Source organism: Lactuca sativa, chromosome 7 (assembly GCF_002870075.4).
Source record: "Lactuca sativa cultivar Salinas chromosome 7, Lsat_Salinas_v11, whole genome shotgun sequence".
In the NCBI taxonomy this organism is placed as follows: domain Eukaryota; kingdom Viridiplantae; phylum Streptophyta; class Magnoliopsida; order Asterales; family Asteraceae; genus Lactuca; species Lactuca sativa.
In genome coordinates this window covers 4,163,913-4,177,505 of record NC_056629.2, presented here as the reverse complement: position 1 = coordinate 4,177,505, position 13,593 = coordinate 4,163,913, and the positions used below count along the sequence as shown (strand labels likewise).

The 13,593-nt window shown below is 34.2% G+C and overlaps 1 protein-coding gene across 1 annotated transcript; it reads right to left on the bottom strand.

Annotated features, from left to right (window-relative positions):
- Positions 1-691: 691 nt before the first annotated feature.
- On the bottom strand, positions 692-5,438 carry LOC111894633 (methylenetetrahydrofolate reductase 1). Its single transcript, XM_023890723.2, has 11 exons — positions 4,916-5,438; positions 3,818-3,878; positions 3,578-3,660; positions 3,304-3,477; positions 3,029-3,202; positions 2,746-2,846; positions 2,557-2,668; positions 1,971-2,051; positions 1,714-1,891; positions 1,191-1,528; positions 692-1,091 (listed from the first exon to the last, which is right to left on the bottom strand). The coding sequence occupies exons 1-11, from the start codon at positions 5,324-5,326 to the stop codon at positions 1,008-1,010; spliced, it is 1,797 nt and encodes a 598-aa protein (XP_023746491.1). The 5' UTR covers positions 5,327-5,438; the 3' UTR covers positions 692-1,007.
- Positions 5,439-13,593: the final 8,155 nt, after the last annotated feature.

The following is a 13,593-nucleotide window of genomic DNA, read 5'->3' as shown; positions in this document are numbered from 1 at the left end:
CAAGAACATGATTTAAAATTCATAATGTAGTGGAAAGATATCTTAGCGGCTAAGATTTTGATATTACAAGAATATCATTAATGATGATATTCTTGTAACAGGAGCATATCAGACTAAATAAAAAAATTGATGAATGATGAATAGAAGTTTACCGATCGAGGTGTAGGCCAAGGCAAGGTAGCTAAGGTGCTGTTTGTTTTGTTTTTTTGAAATAAAAATCCATAAAGTTTGCGGACCACCAGTATGGGTGTATATAGCTTGCACAACAAATGACCCAAACGTTGGGTCCATTAAAAGGGAGTCGTTTCACCTTAAAACGGTTGTCTTATATATGTATATAGAAGATTAAAATGTTGCAAAAGATTGAGAACGATAACTACTTCTCTCTACACTTTGTCCTTCGAAAACACATTCCATTGCAAGGTATTCATGTGTTTCAGAATTTGTAATAGGTTTGTATCTCAATTCAACTTGTTATTGGATTATCCCAAATCAGATTTCATAATACCCTCCGACAATTGGGTCAAAATCACATATTTTAAAAAATGTTTTTCATATATGATCCTTGAATTTTCCAATTGATTGATATTGGAAACCCAAAACCGAAGATTTTGTTAACAATGTGATACAAAAAAGCAAGATGACATTCTCCATTAGAAATGGTGAATTGTATAACACAAAAATCCAATAATATCACAATAGAAATTACTTTTATAAGCAATGACATAATGGTACGTACATTGTGCATTCAATACTTGTACACATGACTGACATACTAGGTAAAAAGAAGCTGGTTTGGTCTTGTTTGTTGGGTAATGGAATAATTAAATATGTTGCTTATGGGTGTATGTAGTTTGCACAACAAATGTAGCAACATTAGATTACAAAACAAGAAAGACAGATGAGATGAGACAAGACGTCAAAATGAAAATATAAAGAAGAAAGTATAAGTAAGAGCATAAGACGATCAATTTTCTCTATAGAAAGAAGAAGCGGTGGATGTGGTTCTAGAATCCCTTGAAAACGGTGAATAAATTGGTGTTTATGTAATCGTTGTCCACCAAGCTCACCAAGTAGTAAGTGTTTTGTACCTGTATGTATAAGTAAACCATAATCAATGAGATAACAAAAACAAGAAAAATAAATTATAAAAAATGACAAGAAAAGAGATAAGAGATGAGAAAAGGAACCTCTTGGAGAAGCGATCTTGAAGTGTTATCTTCCTGGGGATACAATTGAGCCCATCCTCTTGACCAGATCTCAAAAGCTTCATCCTTCCATATCAAGAAACTAGCAGGGTCCACAACAGTTGGTTGAATGATCTCCTTTCCTGGGAAGGCACCCCATGTGACTGCGTTCACATCGTTTTTCCCGACATTTGAAACCAGGGTTCCTTCCTTGTTCACCGCCAAGTATGTGAGTGAAGGAATCGCCTTGCTTTTCTCAACAAGAGCATTTAACTTTTCGCCAGAGCAGAAAAACTCCACGTAGGCTTTCTGGTATACGTATCCACCCGCTGGACCCCATCCTTCAAACCCAAATAAACAACAAGTCAGTCGGCAACTTTTATTTTATACATGTATATATATATATATATATATATATATATATATATATATATATATATATATATATATATATATATATATATATATATATATATATATATGCAAAAACTAAAACTGTGTATTATATAGCTATTTCTTGCATTACCAACAGATGGGGAGTCAGATTTGGCTCCATTAACAGCGGGTTGGCTGTTGATGGTGAGGAAACCCTTGAGGTTGATGGAAGCCAGTTCCTCGTTGATGATTTTTGTCTCTGGCTGAAGCGCATCCAGGTCCGACCAAGGGCTGGTTTTTAGTTGCCCAAGGCAGTACTTCATGAATTTCTGATATAAAATTCATTCAATTAGCCACCCAACGCATTTTTACATACTGATTAAATTAGAAATACCATAATACCCATACCTCGGAAATATCATCAAACTTGGTCAAAGGGACCACCCATTCTGCTTGAATTTTCTTGTCACGTGCACGTGGCCTCATGAACTGCTTGCAGATTCACAACATATGAGAAAAGAAAAAGACTGGTATATACCTTTCCCTTAAATACAATAAACATGGCAGCGTGCTTTCATTTTTTATTTTTTTTTTTAAATTGTAGTAGTATATCAGACTTTCATCTCTTCCTATTACCAAACTGTACTTTGGAAAATCAACCCGCTATAGCTATAGCTATAGCAATATCATCAAAATACGAATCAATTTTTGCTGTGCTATGTATGTTTGGGTAGTAGATTTATCAAAGGAAATAGAAAGTACAATGCTGTAATAGAACTAAATGAAAGTAGGATGCAATAGAATAGTTCATTGCTCTTTTTTGCATTTAGCCCTATATCAACTGTTGTGTTGATTGTTAATATGCAACCGAAAGACAAGTATGATGTCGTCATTGGAAACAAATACAAGAACTTTGGTGATAATGGGGGTGCAAATAAGTAGGTAGAGTAATACTTCCAGAAAATGAAATGTTGCAATTGTAGGCATACCATACCTGATGATCGGTTAATGCTCCGTATGATGCATTAGAAGAATCCGCCCAACGCCCATGTGGATATTGCTCCCAACCACCCGTCCTTGATATGTAGCTCTTTGGACGATTGGCCCTATCAAAATTCAAAACACAAATAATGAGTAATTTTGTTAACAAATCAACTTAAAAATTCATGTTCATGTTGCATACCAGAAAATTGGCCTAACATCTTCTTTAAGACGGAAAAGGTTAGTAGGTCTCCTCCATGGAAGTGGTCTTGTAATTTTGGCCTCGTCAACCAATCCAAGACTCTGTGTATGGTAGATATAATATGTAAGTTTATATTTTATAATGCAAATGACAGGACATAATTGTACAGTGTTTGACTACACTCGGACTAGGACTGATGTCGATGTGACATAAATTCAAAATTTAACTACAACCTCTAATATTTCAAGTGAAAAGAAAAACAATATTGAGGAGTTGTACTTACTGTCAATATTGCCAATGCAGATTTCTCATTGTTGAGTGTATAAAGATGCAAAGTCTTGATTCCACTCGCCATGATTTTCTTACACATTTCAGTTCCAAGGTGGACTCCATAGTTTCTAACAGCTTCCTCATTGTCCTTGATAGGCTCCAAAGCAGCAGTAATTTCAGATGGAATCTGCAGTAGTTTTCATATTAGCCATGTTAAAGATATACCCTTACAGTCAGGTGAATCATAAATTATTATTATTATTAGTATTAGATTGGAGGCCAGCATACCTTAGTTTTGCAGAAACCAGTCATCCTAATGAAACCATTATAGTTGTTAATGGGCATGATACCGGGAACAATGGGACAAGTTATTCCAATTTGGCGACAATCATTCACAAATTTTAGAAAATTATCAACATCATAGAAAAGTTGAGTCACAATCACATCTGCTCCAGCATCAACCTGCAACATAAAATCCCATTTGTAAGTTACAAGTCAACATAACAAATACTACCTCAAAGCAACTAAATTTTGAGACACAATTTTTGAAAATAGATTGTACCTTTCTCTTGAGATAAGCAAGATCCTTTTGGTATGCTTCGGGTGTAGCCAAACCATTGCCTTCAATGACTTCAGGATGTGCCTCTGAGAAGTAAATTTTTAGAAATGGTAAGAAAAGGGTCATAATAAAGTGTTTGCCCCAAAATACACTCAGATATTAAATAGAATAATACTAAAAATATCATGCTCATGGAACTCAATAGACTCTAGATATAAAAACAAAGGGAAGCCAGATGGAAACCTGGATAACCAGCAACAGCTATGCCAAAGTAGTCATCATATGACTTGCGGATATGTTCCACCTACAAAAGAAAAAAGGACACAAATTTGATATAAAAAACCAAAACTATTAATTCCATGTGAAAATGACTACAATAATTCTCTTACTGCTTAATTAGTTCACTTGAAAATAGGTGCAATTTTTTTTAGATTCTAGATGCACCATGATGTAAACTTCTTCATTATCTAAATAATTTTAAAGAAGCTAAATGGACTCGACATACCTCAACCTAAAGTTCATCTATTTAAACAATGTTCAAAAGGAATTTGTGTATCAAATGAATTACTAGGAAATGAGCGAAATTCAACAAGTAATTAGTTAACTCCAAGCAAGCAATTGATAATCTCATTCATACAACATGTTTCCAGTTAAAAATATGATGCTGAATACATAAATCAAATATGATCCTAGCATGTACATCATCTAACTTGTGATGGAACTTGGCAGCTAGTTAAGAAATGTTGGTGACTCAATGATCAATTAGACTGCAAATTCACAAATTTGAATCTAATTAAGTAATCAAAATACTGTGAAAACAGCAGTATCTTGTAAAGTCCTTCGTAATCTAAATCATTTTAGAGAAGCTATCATGGACTTCAAAGTTCTCAAAAGCTAACATTCTTCCAGAGTATCTATTTTATGAAACTAATTATTGGAAATTGGGCTAAAATGAACAAACCTACTCTATAGCAATAACAGATCCCTAAATTAGACTTCAGAAACACTCGATTTAATAAGAAATTAGCAGATTGCAAGCAAGTGATTCAGAATCCCGATGAGATAACATGTTGCAGTTAAACTCTTAAGCTCGATACACATTCTAATGTGGTCCTAGGATCTAGATCATCTAACTTGTGTCGGTAGCTAGCGTAGAAAGCTTGCAACTTAATGATCAGTTAGACTTCAATTTCACGACTTCAAATCTAATTAACTAATGTCGGTAGTTACTAGTTCGTGTGGAAATGTCGCTGACGCAATTATTGATTAGACATCGAATTCGTAAAATTAAATCCAATTAAATAATCAAACCACTACCAAAAGCAAAATCGTGATACGTACCAGGTCGAGAGCACAAGCGAACCCGCCCTGGATCTGAACAAACTTATCCTGACCGCGTGGTGGATCACCTCGAAGAGCCAACACATTCTGGATTCCATCTTTCTTAATAGTCTCTAGAGCGTGATCTATCTTCTCCACCGGCATATTAGTACAAGTCAAATGCATCATAGTCTCCACACACACCATATTCTGCATCCTCCTCGCTATTTCCAAAGTCAGCTCTGCCGTGGAGCCACCGGCGCCCCATGTGATGTCGCAAAATGTAGGATTGTGAGCCACCATTCGCTCCATCCTTTCGAACAGATTTTCAACACCTTCTTCTGTCTTCGGAGGGAAGAATTCGAAGGAAAAAACCACCTTTCCGGCATCTCCAGCCGCCGTAGACTCCAAAATCTTCTCAATTACCTTCATTTCCTGCTTGAATTACAGAAAAATCGGGAGATCTAAAGATTCAGCAGTGTGTTATCTCAGATCTTGTCCTCTGATCTATTTCACAACTCACTGAAGGATGGCACACCAAGATTGGTAGATCCCTGGATGCTTTTATAATGCAAGGATAATACATTTAGCCCCCTTTTATTTTAAATAGTATATCAAATTCGCCCCTAAGCTTTGTTGGATATTTAAAGTCAAAATCGACTTATTATTTGTTTCGTTTTTTTCTTATAAAATAAAAAATTTGATGTTTGTTGTTGGAACTTCAAAGTAGTAGTTTTGTATTTGTGTAAAAGTATTTTGTATTTGTGTAGAAGTATTAGATGAAAGAACATCTAAATCTAAAATAAATAATAAAACAAAAGTTTTGTTTAATGACAAACTAATAATATAAAGGTGGAATGCATTTTGTAACAATCAACATAATACGTCTTAAAACAATAATTTTGTTATAATTAGTAAAGTTCTTTATTTAATTTAAGCTTTTTAAATAAAATCCAAGCTCCTAATTCCTAAAAGCTCTAAAAAGTTTGTCGCACATTAGCTTTAAATTTTTATTTTGCAAATTAAAACAAATTTAAGTATGAGAAACTGACTTATAAGCCCAACGATGTTTCCAAACTGTTCGGTAAACTCTAATTATGTTTTGTCTATTCAAGAAAATCCAATGAACTTAATCTTTTGTCTAAAAAACTTGAATTACCTTACACTTTTGTTCACCGACTAATGAAAGTCAACGAATGACACGTCTTATAATGTAAAATTAAATATTAGGAAAATGACTTGTAAGACCAACGAAGTTTCGAAACCGTTCAGAAAACTTCAATCATGTTTTGTATGTTAAAAAAAACAAGGAACTTATGCTTTTGGTCGATTCTTATTAGAGGCAACAATATTCATTAGGTATACAATTAGTTAGCAAATGACATGACATTATATTTAATGGCATGAAGTAAACTGATTAAAATTGTCATTTATATATCGATTTAAGGCTTGGAGAAGATAAAAAACGAACGGCGTATGTGTTTAGATCTCTTGTAATGGATATTTTTTCGTCTTCCACTCAATCATTGATGTACAACTCAATATCTACAAATAATATATTTGATGATGCAAACCCTTGTGGATGTGGACGTCCTTCTTGGATTTGGACATCTAGAACGGATGATCATCAAGAGAAAAAGTTTATGGCTTGTTCAAACAGATAGGTAAGTGTAATTGAAAGCTTTATCATGTCCATCTTCTATCTAGTTGGTTGATTATATTAATAAGTTCTTGTTTTTGAAGGAACAAAACAAATAGATAGAAGATAGACATGATAAAGCTTTTAGTAGCTTTCAGTTACACTTATTCATCTGTTCGAGCAAGCCTTAAACTTTTTTCTCTGGACGATCCTCCATTCAAGATGTTTAAATCCAAGAAGGGCGTCCACATCCATAAGGGCTTGCATCATGAATTATCTTCTTGGTAGATATTGAATTGGAAATCAAGATTGAGAGGAAGAATAAGAAGTAGCCATTACAAGACATCGAACACAAATGTCGTTCATGTTTCTATTCTCCAAGCCTTAAATCGATATCTTAAGGGCAATTCTAATCCATGTTTTGAAAACCGGACCGGACCGGCCGGTTCGACCGGTTCAACCGGGAACCGGTCCCGGATCCGGTTCTTAAAGGCTAAAAAACCGGTAATCGTTTGAACCGGTGAAAACCGGTAAAAACCGGTCCGGTTGAACCGGTAAAACCGGTCAAAACCGTAAATTTTAAAAAATATTTATTTATTTTCATTTTTTGTATTTTTTATATAATTAAATATAATTATGACATCATCCGGTTTTTCCGGTTTTTGAGACTGGTCTGACCGGTTGGACCACCAGAACCATCGAACCATTAAGACGACCGGTTCGGTCTCCGGTCCGGTTTTCAAAACCTTGATTCTAATATGTTTATTTCATGTCATTAAATATAATGTCGTGTCATTTGCTAACCAATTGTATACTTAATGAATCTGGTTGTCTTTAATGAGAATTGAACAAAAGCATAAGATTGTTGGGTCTTTTAGACAAAAAGTTAAGTTCATTGGGTTTTTTAAACATAGAAAACATAATTGGGTTTTTTCTAAACGGTTTTGAAAGTTTGTTGGTTTTACAAGTCATTTTTCCTTTAAGTATTTATAAGCCTATAGTTTGGTATGAACCACGATCAAACTTAGATGTTTAATTATCATTTTATTATCATAATTTTTTTTCATCAATCCAACTTTACTTAGATGCACAACCCTATTAATGATTAGTTTTACAGGGTTTAAGTTTTGACATATTCGAGTTTGAATCTTAAATTTAACTTTTTAAGGATGAAAATCTGATTTTAAAAACATATAAAGATATCTCTCAACAAAACTATTTTTCATGAATAAATTCAAAAAACTCAAGCACATTTTAATTTAATCAAAATATTTATATGTCCCAACTTATAAATGTTACAATACTTAATATGGAATTGTACATCCAATCGTCTTAAGAGATAGTAGATTTCATGGACCATGGTCATTATCTTGGCAGGTTTATCAATTATTATATACATCATACCATATTCATCATCTTAATTTAATTATAATCGAATTCCATAATAAAGTAAGTAGCAACAATCAAATGATGTGTGGCCTATCAGGTTTTAGAGTGATAGGAGTAGGCAACGCCGTTAGGCGTTATTAGCAGAAAAAGGCAAAAAAAAAAAAAAAAAAAAAAAAAAAAACGCCGTTACCAAATGTTGTAGTGGTAACGGGAAACAACGGAAATACCTTTAACGTGCAATAACCATAAAAGGGGCGGTGTTCATTGGCATTATTAACTGTTATTAAGCACAATAACGGGAGTTGCCCACTCCTAATAGCCTAATATATTCCTTAACCAATAAAATTAATATTGGAATCATGGTGTTAATTTGTGATATTATCCGTAAAAAGAAATTCAATAACAAATTAACAATGTATTTGGCAAAGTATGTATGAAATTCTATCCAAAATTGTCTATTTTAGTCTAAAAATAAAATGAAATTATATATTAGTCTTAGTCTAACATAATAAATAAAAATCATTTTTGTCAAATATCATCTTCTTATTAAATTTGACACATGTCATTTTCTAGGATTTCTTGAATTATTTTTTTTCACTTGTCATTTTTTTTGTATTTTTCATTTTTTTTTTAAATTTAAAATCCAAATAGAATATGTATTAAATTAATTACTTTATTTATTATATTATTTTTATTTATATAAAATTATTGCTTTAAAAATTACATAATGCTTATAATTTTATATTAAACTTTTAGTTTTAATAAACTCGTGTATCACACGGGTTTTACACCTAATTAAATAATAACTAATAGTATTATAAGGACGTGACATGTGAGCTATTTGGCTTCCGTTTCTTAATTTTGATAAAATTTTCACAATATTACTTAATATTGAATGATTGCCTCCTCGAAAACATACTATTCAAACACATTGATAGTGACTTAATTTGGTAAAATAAAATCCTACATCTATCACCCAAATAAGTTGAATCATATGTAACAAGGATTTTTATTAAAATGGATCTCTCAGTTTATGATATCAAATTATAGTTAAAATATTATATATTAGAATAAATAATTGTTAAAAAAATATATGATTTTAAATATAAGTTGGACGGTTTATTTCTCGTATACCCGGTTTTAAAATAAATTTATATTTATTTGACTTGTTAGATATATAAATATAACTTAAATCAATATATTATTAGGTAAGTAAAAATTGCCAGTTTTTTTAATAAATTATTTGTGATGATATGATATAACAAAATGCGATCAATGTCGTTGAAATAAAAATTGTTGTTAATTTTAAATGGAAAATACCGATCGAGAGTAATTGTTTAGAACAGAAAACGCAAATCAGTTACTTGAGGGGAATTTACAAGTTGTAGATAGTAGAGGGACTAAAATGTAATTAAGAAACCATTCAACAACCTCACCAACCACGTATCCTCAACAACCCCACGAATTCATCAACATTCCCAATACTTATTTACCGTTCATGATTTATTGTTTCCAATTTTTTTTGTAATTGAAGTAAAAGAAAATAAAAGGTTTTTATCTAGGGTGAGTAGAATAAACCGAAAAAATTGACAAAAACCGAGAAAATTAGAATTGATGGTTTGGGTTTGATTTTTTAAATAATGAAATATTGGATCGGTTTCGGTTTATACTAGTCGTTTACCCGTACAAAGCGGCGGCGGTGAATAGTTTCATTATGCTATTCATGTATAGAGCATTTGTTTGTTGTGTTGGTTTTCATAGTTGGACAAAATCAGATGAAAAATTGTAAATCGGGAATGAGAAATAACATAGTTTTTACTTAGGTTTTAAGTTTGGTTAAAAAAAACGTATTTGAATACAACGTTTATAAATTTCAACACGTTTTATAAAAGAAAAGGTTCATACGGTTTCCTTAATTTTTTACTAAATTGTAGATTGGAAACTCTATTCACGTTATTTTTTACCAAATTAATTTTTGTTATTATAAAATGTTATAAGCCATACTTAAAAAAAAAAAAAAATTGCAAAATGGACTACCATGACATATTGTATTTTTTGCTGTGGTCCAAAAGTAAAATGATCATCTTACAAAATGGACTCCCATGGGTTGTTGTATTTATTCTTCTTTAGAATGCATTGTGACGAAAGAAACTCGTTATTTAGATTTTAGACAAAGAATGATATGATTAATTTTTAAACATTTATACATCCATTATTGTTGTTCGGAATAAAACACATTCAAATCAGATTAAAAAAAATATTATCGTAAACATTAAAGACTGCAATTTAAGGCTTTAACACAAACATTAAAAACTTAAAATATTTTCACTCGTGTTAAGGGACAAAATGGAAATTTTCACACATTTAGTGATCGTACAATGAGCACTAATAATATGTTATATCAAGTTCAACCACACTGTGAATAAACCCGTACAAATGACATCACCTAGCATCTTTGAGTTCCACCTTGACAACACCTTCATGAGCAATACAATTAGATTTTATTAAACTAGACTAAACATGTTTCAGAGTAAAATGTTATGATTAGATGTTTATATTTAACCACCAACTCCACGATCGTAAGACACTTATAGAAGCAATATATTCTCGTAGTTGAATTGAGAGTATAGGTACAATAGAAAGTATAACAGACTGTGACACCCAAAAACAACAAAACTTTAATGATAAGCTACTTAATTATGGAAACAAAATTTAAGAGGGTGCATATTTATCAGAGTAAACTTTGCACCAACATTTTGAGGATTCCCATTCAATCATATATAAATTTTAAATTTGCATGAATGTAAGCACTAATAGCACAAGGAAAAGATGTCATGTTTGCATTTTACTTTCATTTCTTTTGATTACAACAATTTTACTTTTAAAATCAAAAGTACACTGTAATTTTTTACAATTAGCCGGGGAAGAAAATATCTACAAACATGTTATAATAAATAGTTGAATGAAAGTACATTTCTATTTCTAGTTTATTATAGCATTTTATACACACAATAGACACAAGCATCATGCACATTGGACACACACAACAGGAGTGCATACACACATACGCACCCACACAACCACAACGTATACACTTTGTAACATCCCAAAATACGGGCCAAAAATTTCATTTTTAACTAAACACTTTGCAAAACATTTGTAAAAAACATTGTCTGATCAAATCATTTTGCATCCATACATCATGTTTGAAAACCAAAGTACGAAATCAACCAAAAGTCAGAGTACAAATCCCAGAACAATCTCGGTATGCGGAAAAACAGTGTGTGTGTATGATGTGCCGCTACCGCGCCAGCTCCTTCTCCTTTGAAGAAGAGGTACCTGAAACCAAAACTGAAAACTGTAAGCACGAAGCTTAGTGAGTTCCCCCACTGTACCACATACCATATAACCACATAACATACATATATTGTCAGGCATATCTGGGTGCCCGACCTACCCCTTCGTTCCTCTCGACTAGATACTGACTAGCATAACTGGGTGATGGTCTCCCATTCGGTCCTCTCGACCAGATACTGACTAGCATAACTGGGTGTTGGTTTCCCCTTCGGTCCTCTCGACCGGATACTGACTAGCATAGCTGGGTGCTGGTCTCCCCTTAGGTCCTCTCTACCGGATACTGGGGACTATTTCACCCCCTACTACTACTACCACATAACACTTGTCACATAATCTATCTAGCATAATTGGGCATGACTGCCCCTTAGGCCCTATCGACCGGTAATATGGGGACTATCTCCCCTACTGTCACTAGCACATAGCATCATATCATACTAGCACATAAATATATCACAGGTAGTAGCAACCCTAGATGGATATCACAGAGACAATCATCTAATCATACAACTCCTACTGGTGGGCCGGCATTGTGGCCGTGGACGGTGGACCCACTGCTACTAGAAGGTAACTCACCTCGAAAAGTAGCTGTTGAAAGTCTGCTTGCTAAGCGCCTGACTGCTGAACCGGTAATCCTCTGACTATAAATTATAAACATAGATTAGCCACTCATAAATACCCTTAGGTCAAATGACTGACCCACCCCTGGTCCAAGGTCAACTCCTTGGTCAAAGTCAACCTCCAGTTGACTGGACTCGCCGAGTCATGGAACAGACTCGCCGAGTCCTTCTCCCACTAACCCGATCCTACTCGACAGGTCCCTCTTCTCACTCACTGAGTCACCCTTAACTCTGTAACGTCCCAAAATTCAAGACTAAAAATTTCTTTTAATAAAACATTACTTAAAGCAAGATCATCAAACCAAAACATAATCAGAGTATTAATTTCCAAAACACATGTTCGTTATCAGAGTAAAACATTCCCAAGCTGTCGATTCCATGGTGTGTGCCATGCGATCACCCCGAGCTCTTCCCTCCGCTACCGGAAGTACATGAAACCAAAACTGAAAACCGTAAGCACGAAGCTTAGTGAGTTCCCCACCCTACCACATACCATTCATAACCACATATTATACATATTGGGCCACGCCCGCTATCCTGGGCCTCGCCACCTGCCTCGGGCCTCGCCCGCTACAACGGCCTCGCCGCTCCAGGCCCCGCCTGGCTTCGAGCCCCGCTCGGATATAGATCTGTTTCATTTAGGCCTCGCCTGTCACAGGGCCTCGCACGCTGTGACATCCCCAATTTCTCGGTCAGAAAAGACGATTTTTTTATGCTTTGTTTTATAAATCAAAGTGATCGTTTAAAGAAAACGGTTGCGGAATTTGTTCCCAAAATAAAATATGATAACCATTTTATCAAAACATTTCTCGAAAAGAATGTATTTTCATTAAATAACAAAACCTCGGGATGTCATGTTCGTTACAGACCAAAAGCATAAACAATATAAAATAAACCTTACAATAGTTATTCAACTACTGATCTATAATCCAAAATCTCTCGTCAAGTCCGCCGACTTATACTCTTGTGTCATTACCTGTAATGAAAAGAAAACTAAGTGGGTCAGGCTTGGGAGCCTGGTGAGCATATAGGGTTTTCAACCCACAATAATACATTTATTATATTCAATTATCAAACAATCAACCCAAATACCCATCCCCATTATCTTCTTAAGGTTTTACCCTAAGAATCCACTATCCTTCATTCATTCATTCCTAAGGATTTACCTAAGGAATTGGCACGAAGTCCATTGCTGCCAAAGTTTATAGATCAGGTACTAAATCCATAGTTATCAGACGCTAACTCCATAGTCGTCAGGGTTTACTCAAGCGACGCTAACTCCATAGTCACCAAGGTTCACTTAACAGGCACGAAGTCACATCGTCACCAAGGTTTACTCAATAGGTGCTAACTCCATAGTCACCAAGGTTCACTTAACAAGCGCTAACTCCATAGTCGCCAAGGTTTACTCAACAAGCGCTAACTCCATAGTCGCCAAGGTTCATCAAATAGGCACGAAGTCACATCGTCGCCAAGGTTTATACAATAGGCGCTAACTCCATAGTCACCAAGGTTTATCTAATAATAGGCGCTAACTCCATAGTCACCAAGGTTTATCTAACAGCAGGCGCTAACTCCATAGTCACCAAGGTTTATCTAACAGTAGGCGCTAACTCCATAGTCACCAAGGTTTATCTAACAGCAGGCGCTAACTCCATAGTCACCAAGGTTTATCTAACAGTAGGCGCTAACTCCAT

What these genes read in the sequence shown, in the direction of transcription:
- LOC111894633 (XM_023890723.2), bottom strand. Translation starts at nt 5,326, where the DNA reads ATGAAGGTAATTGAGAAGATTTTGGAGTCTACGGCGGCTGGAGATGCC. An exon ending in AGCTGTTGCTGGTTATCCAG is followed by an intron (nt 3,661 to 3,817) that starts GTTTCCATCTGG and finishes TTTACTTCTCAG; the next exon opens with AGGCACATCCTGAAGTCATT. An exon ending in CAAGATCGCTTCTCCAAGAG is followed by an intron (nt 1,092 to 1,190) that starts GTTCCTTTTCTC and finishes TTATACATACAG; the next exon opens with GTACAAAACACTTACTACTT.